The sequence below is a fragment of the Poecilia formosa genome, unplaced genomic scaffold (genome assembly GCF_000485575.1).
Source record: "Poecilia formosa unplaced genomic scaffold, Poecilia_formosa-5.1.2 Scaffold670, whole genome shotgun sequence".
NCBI lineage: Eukaryota > Metazoa > Chordata > Actinopteri > Cyprinodontiformes > Poeciliidae > Poecilia > Poecilia formosa.
Genome location: NW_006800609.1, coordinates 136,891 through 148,781, shown reverse-complemented (window position 1 = coordinate 148,781; position 11,891 = coordinate 136,891). Strand labels below are relative to the sequence as shown.

At 39.7% G+C, this 11,891-nt stretch overlaps 1 protein-coding gene and 1 long non-coding RNA gene across 2 annotated transcripts in view; one reads left to right on the top strand and one right to left on the bottom strand.

The window, feature by feature from the left end:
• Positions 1-5,366: 5,366 nt before the first annotated feature.
• LOC107834575 (uncharacterized) lies at positions 5,367-8,213 on the top strand. The gene is made up of 2 exons (XR_001660371.1): positions 5,367-6,546; positions 7,238-8,213. It is a non-coding gene; the product is annotated as an uncharacterized LOC107834575 (long non-coding RNA).
• Positions 7,655-11,891, bottom strand: part of cdh5 (cadherin 5) — a 57,838-nt gene continuing 53,601 nt past the window's right edge. The window contains exon 14 of the mRNA XM_007542266.2: positions 7,655-10,659. Coding sequence (XP_007542328.1) covers positions 10,275-10,659 — 385 coding nt within the window. The 3' untranslated portion in view covers positions 7,655-10,274. The remainder of the gene's footprint in view (positions 10,660-11,891) is intronic.

The window sequence follows — 11,891 nt, the reverse complement described above, 5'->3', positions numbered from 1 at the left end:
CTATTTTGTGCATATGAACTCATAAAGTGGCTGGTGGTGTCTTGCCTGCTGGCGATGCGGTTGCTGAGCAGTTGGTGGTTGTGCCCAGGGACTGACGATGTCCTATGTTCAGTAGTAGAACTGGCATTGTGATCAATGAGTGAACTGAAGAGGCCCAATCATGTATTCGGCCTGCCATTTGTCAGTGGCAGACCAGGCTTTCTTCCTTTTTGATCATCTAGAGGGGAGGCAAGGGAGGAAATAAAAGGAAAGGAATGACCCAGCTAAGATCTTGGCTATCTTGAGGGAGTTGTATGGTTGTGCTGAGTCATATATTGTTCAGCATACGTTCTTTTCTAGGTAGCAGCAAGAGGAGGAAACAGTGTTGCAGTTTTCCTTGGCCTTGAATGACTTATGAAACCAGTGAAGCAGAATGCTCCTGAAGGGTTGCTGAATGCTGATATTCTGCTGCGTGATCAGTTTGTAGTGTCATGATTATGGATGATGAGGTGAGGATGAACACAGACTGACCCAGGGTGTAGAAGATGAAAAGATGATTTAATGAAGAATCCAAAATAACATAGTCCAATAGTGGCAGCACAGGGAAACAGATGGTACGAAAGACGAATACGGCATACACGACGAGGATCCGACAACAGACAAAGAACACAGGTGGGTTTAAATACACAAGGAGGTAATCAGGGAAACTTGTTTGTTTTCTTTGGTGGATCATGAATCTCCTGGCATTTGTCGAAAAACAACAACAATAAAAAAAAAAAAGGAGGGGATGAAAAAGGTGCAACCGCAGCAGCAGTGACGAGGACAACGTGGTTTCAGGATGGAGGAGAAACGGCTGTGGTTTACTTGGGGAACATTCCAGGCAGAGGAGAGTGACTGCCCTGTTTACACTGTGCCCATTACTGAACTCGGAAAGGAGGCACGTCCACTTTAATCCAGGTCTTGTGTGTTTCACAATGACACACAGCTGAGAATGATCAAGGGGTGGACAAGACAACACAGAGATTCACAAGAACAAAAACCTAGAAATAAACACACAGAAAACTCAAATCCTCACATGTAGTACATGTGTTGTATTTTTAGATACCGAATTCAAGTCTTATGACTGATACATCTGGCATTTATTTATAGTAAATTCTTGATATTCCACTCAAACTAGTTGTAAATAAATTGTAAGTAAAGGTTTTTTTGAAAAAAGCTTTAAAGTTCTATGAGCAATAAGCTGCTTTGATCAGCGATACGAATGGTACATAACAACCTACTGAGCCTAATAGGAGGCACAGGAGGGGACCGCGAGAAGCCATTCAGTGGGGCTGATAACCACTAATAATGGCCATCCCATTGGTTAACAACATCCAAAGCGGGTGTGGATTTTGCCATGTTGGAGCCTTCATGAAATGGTTTGGAAAATGTTCTTGTAATTATTAATGTATGTAGTAAATACACCATTGTTGTTCCAACTTGGGACCAGAAAGCAGCTATTGTCGCCCAGGTTTTGCTGACTGAATGGTTTTTCAGATTTGGGATTCCAAGCTGCATTCATTCAGACCAGGGTCAGAGCTTTGAGAGTGCATTAATTCAGCAGCTCTGTAACCCTTATGAGGTTAAAATGTTGCGCACTACCCCTTACCATCCTGCTGGAAACGGGCAGTGTGAGCGATTCAATAGAATTCTTCATAACCTGCTGCGCACCTTACCAATGTCTAGGAAGCGGGATTGGGCTTCCTGTCTTCCACAAGTACTTTTCTGTTACACTACCCCTCATCAGAGTACTGGTGAGTCTCCATTTTTCCTTATGTTTGGCTGTGAACCACCGCTGCCTGTGGACTTCTTGTTGGGTCGTGATTGGGACCCTGAACCAGGTGAGGTGGAGGACTGGGTTGCTGAGCATAACACCAGACTAACTATGGCTTTTCATCATGCTAAGGATCACTTGCTGGCAGCTGGAGGATGTAGAAAAGAGTATCAGGGTATATGGGAGGCTCCATTGCAGGAGGGACAGTTGGTTTATCTGTGCGATCATAGTGCTAGAGGTCGTCATAAAATCCAGGACCTCTGGAACCCGGTTATCCATCAGGTCGTGAGAGTTCCAACAGCTGGAGGGCCAGTTTATACTGTTGCTCCTATGGGTGACTTGCAGAGAACTCAAAATGTGCTTTGTGACATGCTGAAGGCTTGGGCTGGGCAGGAGCCCACACCTGTACCCCTGCAATTAAAGCCTACTTTGCCTTCAAAGGGGTTGACTCTCTGGAGGATGACTTGTGCTGGTTAATTCCTGATACTTCAGTACCCACCTCTGCAGCTCCAGGGTTGCCTCCACAGGTGACTTCAGGAAATGTGCACCCCGTTCAAACTTCTGCAGAAGTTCATCCACACTTGCGTTGCACTGTTCACTCAAGAGCTGGACAGCATTCAAATGTCCATCACCTTCCTTGACCTATGGGTCAAGCCAGAGGATCTACACAGCCAGTCTCCAATGCGCAGTTTGCCATTTTTCATCCTTGGTGTTGAAGTGTCCAAAGGTCATCGTTGAGGCGACGATGCAACTCTGGGAGGTAGAATGTGGTGGGATGGTGTTCCACCCTCCCCATTCTGCTCACCAGGTATGGGCAGAAGCGCACTGCTGATTGATGGGCAGGGCAGATGACTTTATAGTTAGGCAGGCCGCTGCTAAGGTGTGTGTGTGTGTGTGTGTCTTTGTTTCTCCCGCTACATGTCAGCTGCCTGAATTGCTTGTGTTCTTGGTCTGATTGTAAGTGCCATTTTTACAATCAGTGGCTGGAATTGTGGTTGGTTTTTGGGTGCAACACCTGCCATGCATTTCTGCAGTGTTATCACTCTGCTGGTGTTACGGGTGTTCTGTTTATCTGTGCTATAGTCAGAACACCAGTGCTTTTTATATGTAGCCTTTTAAAAGTAACCCCCAGCACCCCCATGCTGGTAACAAGTGGAATACTGAAGCAAAATATGTAATAAACTCCTGCTGGATTTAGTTGAGGTTTGTCAGTAAAAATGGTTTTTGTGAGGAATATTAGCTTGTTAGACTAAGAGTCTAGCAGGTTAATTACATCTTTAGTTTCCTCCCAAATAACATTTGAAACTTTACATAAAAAGACTTCTTGAAAGTGGCAGACTGGTTAGCCTTTTTAGCCAGCAGGCTAGCCTTTTCTCACAATGCTCTCTGATTTGTATTTCTAAAATATATAAACCATGTATCGTTTTCCTTCATTATACACACTGTGTTGGTCTGCTATTTAAAAGTTTCGCAACTAATACTTTGTTGCAGATTAAAAAGTATTCAACTCAAACAGAAAAAAAAACAACAGATGACAAACAAGATTTTTTTGCCATTTATTTTGTTTTTACACTTACAAATAATGGCAGGTAATAAAAAGTAGCTGCTATACACCATAGAAATAACATAAAAAACATTGTGCTAAACATAAAAAAATGTTGTTTTTTCTTAATAATAAAGGCACATGGTCCTCCCCTACAAACCTCCATATTTATATAAAGAAAAAAATCATTGTTGCTTTTATGAGATTGACACTCTATGTACATGAATGCAATGGAGACTAAAACCAATCATTATGGCTGGATACCTATTCTTCACGTCATGCAATTTTCTGTCGATTTTTTTTTTTCAGAAATAAAAAAATGCCAAATTTAGAAATAAAGAAAAGCACATTTTTCTCTACATAGATTTTCTAAAAGTAAAATCCCTTGAGGAATGCGCAAAAAATTCAAATAAGTTCACTTTAGACCAGTGTCATTAATTCCAGAGATGTTACTTGTTTTGTTATGAATGTAAAACTTTATTTGCTTGGATCCCACCCTGAGACATTTGTCTTCATTGTCTGAATCCAAGCTGAGTTTTTTAAAGACAAAAGAAACACCATTAATATCCTAAAACTGTTTTAGCTATTTTTAATGGATAGTTTTTGAAGAGCTCTTATGTTGAAAGGTTATATAGAGAGAATAACTCTTAGTATCTTCATTTACTATAAAGTCATCTTAAAACAGAAGGTCAAACTAAAGGCAGACCACTACAAAAGTGGTCTTCTATTAGTTTAAACAACTAAGATTCTCAAAAATCTTAAGGCAGTTTATGTAAAAGCTATTTTATCAACCTTCAAATCATGTTTCAGATTTGGTAACTATTTACACAGAAGTCGCTGATTATTACGACAAATAGAGGTTGGAGGTTGTGCGCCACTGATGATCTTCCTATGTGAAACACAAACTGAGAATGAAAATGGTATTTCCAGTTGCAGTAGCTGTCTATGTAATGTTAAAAGCAAAAATAATAATTACAGCAGCTCAAGTGAACTCCATAGATTTTTACAATGCTTCTCCATTTAAGTTCTCACTTTGACTTGAAATGTTTCAAAAAACCATTTAAAAAAAGTCTCTAAAAAATGACCAATGAACTCACTAGAAAGTCAAGATATGAGAGAAAAGTTAATCACCAGCTGAAGCTGAGATCAAGTAGAACTAGAAACAAAAGCGGTTTTCAGTCACCATTTTCACAAAATGTTAACCTCCACGTTTTCATGTTTGTGGCTTCTTTAATATTCTGCGAATGCTCATGTCAATGGCTTAAAGGTTTTAAAATAATGTTTGCATTAGGACACTTTTCACACTGTAGTCTCCTTTAGTCTTCTTGGATTAGCCGTTAGCTTCCTCCAAGACCAACTAATTTGCTTTTATACTAACATTAATGAGATGTTAACTGCTTTTGCCATGACATATTTAAAAATCCCATCATTTCCCTTAAGATTTTTACAGAAAATGAAAACCTTTCTCAAGTTGAGAGCTCATTTACAAATCTCTGCGGTTTGTGAAACAACAACCACTCGAACCGTGCATACACTAACACACAAATCACATTTATAAAACAAAATTTGCATACAATATCTCATCTTCATCTTTGAAAAACGTCTTTACATTGTCTACAATAAAATGGTGCAGCAAATATTTCTTGATGAAAAAAAACATACTGAACTTGTGTGGTGTCTGGCAGATCCTTTTCTATTTTTTTAGACACACATTGTTTTCAAAAACAAGTGTAAATACATAAATGATGACAATACATGACAGATTAAAGGGCGTAGTGAGTTCTAAAATATGTCAAAATAACACCGACAATTGTAGGGATTTTAAATTGCCAGCCCAGGGGTGCTATGGTGACGCAGGGGTTGAGCACAACCCAGATAAGGAGGCCTTACTCCTCAACGCAGCTGTCGCAGGTTCAAATCTCCTGGCCTGGTCTCCCCCTGTATGTCTCCCCCTTCTCTCATTTCCTACCTTCCTGTCAATTCACTATCAAATAAAGGCTAGAGCCAATAAAACCTTAAAATAAATAAATAAATAAAGCTCCAGTCCAGTCAGTGTTTTGTTTCCATCCCAACTTTGGTCCTTTTGTTTTTATGGCCTAAAACTGTTTAAATTTTCATGCATATTTCATGATAATTTCTCACATTATTTTTAAAATTCATCTGAAATTTAGATTTATGAAAAGAAATGTATTGCTTCATAAATAAGGTTTTTCTCATGTTTTCTGCGTTATGCCCCAGTATTTCATCAGACATTTTGTTCTGTAGTGTTTCTCCTCTCCACTTGTCCCTCCTTATCCTGCCCTAACCCCAACTCTTCCCCTCATCCCGTGTTTCTACTCAAATCGCTCCCTCTTCCCCCTCCAACCTCCTCTTAACAGGAAGCCAACACAATACGAGAGAATGCAGACAGGAAGGGGCGGGGCCAGCCCCCAAGTGGACAGGAAGCCGGGTCCAGTGTTTTAGCTGATTAAAGGACAAAGAAGGGGGCTGAGGGGAAGATATGGTAAGGTTGCTCTCATTGTATATAAATATAAAAGTGAAGTAATCAAAGAGTCGGCTTCTAGCTATTGTTCCCACGTTTATCCTGTGACATTCCCAGCAGGTCTGGCTTTTAAAGAAGCACTGCAGGCCAAGAAAAACAGAATAAGCAGCAGAGCAAATAAACTAAAGCATTTCTAAACAAAGGAGCCATTAGTGGATTTTCAGAACAACGGCATGATGTCATCACTGCACACAGTTGGTGACTTTTGTGCTTTATTGCTGGCTATGAATGAGTTTTTAATGGCAGAAGCCATCATTTATGACCAGCCTGTTATTATTTAGATAATGAGTGGTAGCCGGGCTCTCAGCCAGTTGCTCCACAGGCCAGGGTTAAAGGTCAGGAAGTCTGTGGGGAAGCAGTTACTCCTGATTACTCCAGTTACCCAGGAGCCAGAAACCCAGCAGAGGAAGTTTATTCAAAATGTCCCAAAGAAAAGAGAGAGACACATTTTGAATGATTTGCTGCTACCAGTTATTCAGATGGAAATATGTACTTTAAATGTCACCTGTGAGGTTCAAACAGGATTGGATTAGTCAAGACTTTGATCTGTAACTTTGATTTGTATGTCAGCGTGAAACTAAATACAAAAATAAAAATGTGACCTTATGTTTAGTTTTCATTCTCCATATAAACTGTTCTGAGAAAGAGCAAAGAGCTGCTTTGGTCTCTGTGACAGCTGACCCTACTGTCACACACACCTGAATTAATGAATAGTTTAGATTTTTATTTTTAAAAAATATTTTCATTAGCCTGACTCTTAGTTAACTATTTGCAGTGCACACATTTAGTTAACTTTATTTGTCAGTTCTTTATATTTTTGTTAAACGCAACAAATTGATTTCTTTGTTTTGAGTTACCAGTTTCCTTTGGAGCTGCTTCTGGAGGGTCGCAGAAGAGCTCCAGCTAATTGACATCCTTATATGGCTGGCAAACCTCCTAAGCAGATCATTCCATTTGTTTGTCAGGGGACGAGGAAATTTGGTTTTCTTTAGTTTAATTTGACCATTTCTTTAATGTTTCTTCTATTTGGTAGTTTCATTCTAATGTTTATTTAATTTAAAGATGTGGTATTGTATTGACTAGTATTTGTTTAAGTTCTTGTATGTTTAATTACCCCTCATGTGTCAGCCGTGGTCTGATCATCCACTATTTAAGTTCTCCTCATTTCTTATTTGTTAGGTCAGTTTTGTGCTTGAGTTCTTTGTGTTACTACCTGAGTTGTAGTTTGCTATGTTGACCTCAGTTTTGGGCCCAGTTCTTCATTGTTTAATTATTTTTTTAACTTTTTTGTAATAAATTAAGATTATTTTTGGATTCCATTCAGCGTCTCTCTGGCTGGTTTATGTAAAAATCCTCACAGTTTCATTTATCTATTGATTTTCAGTCACCCAAGCATCGATAGCTATGCGTCGATAGCTATCGATAGCTTCCACTTTTATATTTATTGTGAAAATAAAAAGATAACTAATAAAAAATATGAACACTAAACTTGGACAAATGACAAAGGCAGCAAAGCCTTCAAGATTCTTAAAACTGCATTTTGTACCCTACAAAGTCTTCATTATTTTCCATAGCTGCACTAAAAGTCAACAAAAGTTGCAACAAGAAATTGACTTGAGACCAGAATTGGACAAATTTTAGCTTGTGTCAAAAATAGGACGAACGACCTGCCAAGTCACAGGTCAAAACTCTTTGGTGTGGATGTTATTACTGAATGAAGACAGCTAGAAGCTAGCTTGCAGTATCAAAGTATTTGAAGTCAAATTAAAGCACAATGGAGTTGTAAGAATCTAATTAAGCAGAAACTGTGTATTCAGCATGTTGAATACATGTAGCCACTATCATGACATGTTTACAGTCAAAGAGACAGACCATTTCAGGAGATAACAGGAAGGCTAAACAGAGTACGTCAAATCTGCTCAGGTTTTTACAGCAAAGCTGGTCAGGAATCATGGAGTATTTGGAAATAATGGCAGCTTCTGTCAAACCTTTAAGGAAAAGTTGGCAGATTGTCAGGGGAATACAAATGTAGACAGCTGTTTTTGCTAATCTAGCAAAAACAGTTAGCTTAACCGTGGTGACTTAGCAGGTTGTTGTCTATGGCTCAAATTGGGAATTTGTAATAATTTGATTAAAAAGTTTTTAAGGATGAACCGATATGAAAATGTGTATTCATCAGACCTATACTGATGAAAATAACAAATATTGTCCGATACAGATGCTGATACATATGGTGCATTTGTAAAAATAACATTAAAATTCTGTTTTGCAGTGACTGTTCTCTCACACATGGTGAGACGACACCATCATGAACTACTGACTCATTTCAGGAAGTCCTTAATATTTTTAATGCTTTCTTAAAAAGAAATCTGAGCCACAGATCAATAATCAGCCAAAGAAAACTTTGATATTAGGTTGGAGGTTCGATGAGCGGACAGAAGCCAAAAAGGCTGAGAGGTTAAAGTTATCAAAGCACATCACTGCAGCCCAACAAGCTGCTACTGCTGCTCTGTGCTTCCTGATCGGAGTCAGTTTGGTTTGTTTGACTCTGCCTCTGAGGACTCAGCTTTCATCACAACAATAACTGTGATGAGTTCTGTCAAATAAAAGCCAGGAACAAGCTGTTATTCTGTCAGAGCAGCAGTAGAGCCATTTCCTTTCTGTCTTTCTATTGTCTAGTTTTGTTCTCTTTCAGCACAGAGGTAGTCTGGCCCATGAAGGCACACACCACCTTCTAAACTGGGTTTCTGTTCAGGTCTTGGTCCATAAAAATCAAAACATGGGCTAAATTTAACTCATGTTAAATTGTTAAACATGACTGCTCCTCAGACACCCGATGGTGAGCAAAAAAGAAGAAAAATGACTTTTCTCCATGAAGACATTAAATATCACTGTGAAAACCCACTAGACATCGCAGTGGGAGCTCAGAGCCAAACATTTCCCAAAGACGGATGTTAATAATGTCTTAGATAAAGAAAAGCCAGCCGGCACCTCGCTGTGATCAAACACCTCCAAACCCTCACAGCTCAAATTCCTGTGATTTTATTATTTTTTTTGCACATTAAAATCCCCAAGCAATTCTATTTGAAAATAACAAAGTTCAGAAAAGCGTTGCTGTCACTTGGAGTGTGTTATATACCAAGTAGGACTGAAACCAATATAAGACTTCCTCTCTTGGATAAGAGTCCATGTTGGAAATTTTGGGAAGCCTATACGGTTCCATCCTTCATATAAAATCATAGAGAGTCATATAAAGTCCAAGAGTTTATGAATGTGTTCACATTTAGAAAACTTCTTCAAAAGTTTGAATAGGTGAAGAAAAAGGGATTTATCAGCAACACTTTGTGCATAACCAAAAATGTTGCTTCATATTGGAGTTAAAGCATACACAAAGAATCCCAGATCAATTCTGATTAGGTTTACAAGGCGTACAAACAATTACAAAAATTAAAGTTTTAAAACACCAACAGTTTTATATCACACCATCCCTATGGCCTCTCTGCCCTTGAGTGAGAAACCAAAGAAAGTCTTATTTTGGCAAGTTTCTTTCCAGATTTTTAGAGCATAAAATAAAAACCCAAGTCTCTTAGAAAGGTCACATTGTTTTAAACTGACACTTGTCACACTAAAACCAACAAGCAGCAGCCTGCAGGCTAGTTCCCTGAACAAAACCCAGTCAATCAGTAAATCATATCCATTGCTGTAACATCATTATTTACACAAATTCACTTTTACCACATATTTACTCCAGAGAGTAATGCTATATGTTCCATTTTTAAAGTAAATTTCACTGAGGAAGATCTTTTTTTAACGCATAATGGCCCAATGCTAATGTGCTATTATTTAAAGGTTCATTAAAATAGCGTTAGCATAAGCAAATATTGGAGTTGTTTTAAAATGACAGTGCTTTGGTTTTGCTAATTCTGATTGGCTAAATTCTGCAGCCTTTCATCTGTTAGCATCTGTTTTCAAGTGGAATAGAAAGGTTAAATCCTCTTCTGCAAGTTCTTTGACCAGTTGCTGAATCTTGTGTTGCATCCATAGGGTGCTCCGATGTTCGATCACAAATGAAAACCAGATGAAAATTGGTATATTTGTTGATGTCACCTTCATTCATTGTGTTGGAACCTCTTGGATTTTGATCCAGAAGGTTGCTTAGTGATTATGAGTGAATAGATAAGAGACACAAACATAAATGGATTGCTGAATCACACGTGATAGAGTAAAAAACAAAATTGTGTTTGGCGAAGTGTCTTGGAGACGCTCGGCTGTCTGCCTACTGTAAGAAGATGTTCCTGTTTTCTGTCCGTCCTATTTCTATGGCTGTTTTCAACCACCAACGCACAAGACGTGAACTTGTGAGGCACTCGGTGGGTGGGGGGTTCTCACGTTTGCTCTCAGTACTGATGGTAGTAGTCAGTACCGTCCACGCCGTACAGCTCAGCCAGTGCCTTGAACCTCGGCCCCCAATCATTGAGGAAGTCGTAATCCAAGTTTGATCCTGAGGAGGAACTGTCCAGAGAGCTGAGGCTTGCTGCCAGAGACTCTGGTCCCTCGTAGCCATAGATGTGTAGAGTGTCGTACGGGACTCCGTCTCGGTCGTGGTCGGCCTCGTCTTTCTTCATATCGATCATGGCTGCCATGTCGCCTTTGCAGGCTGTGGGCTGAGAGAGGTGGTGGGGTTTCTGAACCATGGCGTACATGGAGGGGTGGGAGCGGCGGTCGGGGTGGCGGAGCAGGGAGCTGTCGTTACAAGCCGAGGTGAGAATTGAAACGTCGTACCTGGAAGAAAATACGGACAACTTCACTGAATGAGCTTAAAGCTTAATAACTGGTCAGCATGCAAACATATCCCAGGGCTATGAGAAATGTAACTCCTAGGAAATTTGAAGATTTTGAAAAAAAGTTCATTTATTAAACACACACACACAGTGGTCTTTAGATTCAGGTGTTTGTCAGATAAACTCTTAGTTTAGCTGCAGTTGCCACTAAGCCTTTCCTGTGAACTTTTCAGTGGTGCCAGAATTGCCATTGTTATAAATGTGCATGCTGATTGTTGTTGGCTGATTGTTGTTGTGGTTTCTCTGCTTCGGTTTTTTTCTTTCTGCAGGTTTAGAAAAAGACTTCTAGCCTGACTCGTTTTCACCTTTAAACCTTTTCTGCACTGTTCTCCCTTTCTTTTTCATTTTTGTGTCCGTTACATTTTAAATAAACCCAAATAAATTTCATATGAAGTTTCTCATACACTTGTAAGTTTATTTACTTACAAGTGTAACAAGATGCTGTTACACTTGTAAATCATTTCCATTTGTTCAAAATCTGTTGGCCTCACCTCGATACTCAACCATTCTGAGTGAAAGAAAAAAGTTAGTAATTTCCTTCAAAAAGTGAAGCACATGCAGGGGCGCTGCCAGAAATCGTGGGCCCCCTGACAAAAAATTTGTTTGGCCCCCCCGTGCAGCTGCTGTTACAATTTTTTGAGTCTACTTGACCCATAAAAAGCGTCACAATTTTAAAGGCTTGCATCTGTCTTGCTTTCTTTGGTTCAATACTGTTAATTAGCACAATATTTACTGCTCATGAATTTAACATCCAACAGTACACATCCAGTATGCAAGTAGGTTGTTTAATTTTTTCTATCAGTTTTAGATTACTGAAATGTCTCTCCCCATGAGCAACAGCCAAAAGCAGTGTGCAACTACACATAAAGCAATCCAGACTTCTCAAAAATGCTATGTAGTTGCATTTTATTCAAGATGCAGTACATAATTTTAATAAAAATTAAAGCTCCGCGGAGCCTCAAGCGGCCCTCGCAGCCAAGCGCCGCTCAGGCCTATAGCCACCGCGGATGTTCCAGCACCGCCTCCCGCCAGCCACCACCGACGCTCGAGCGCCATCCTCCATGCGATCCGCTTTGATGCCTTCGGCAGCATTCCCTGGCGATGCACCCAAAATCTGGAGCAGATTGGGCCATGTAGAGAGGAGATACAGCTGTTTGATTAAGCTAGGGGGCG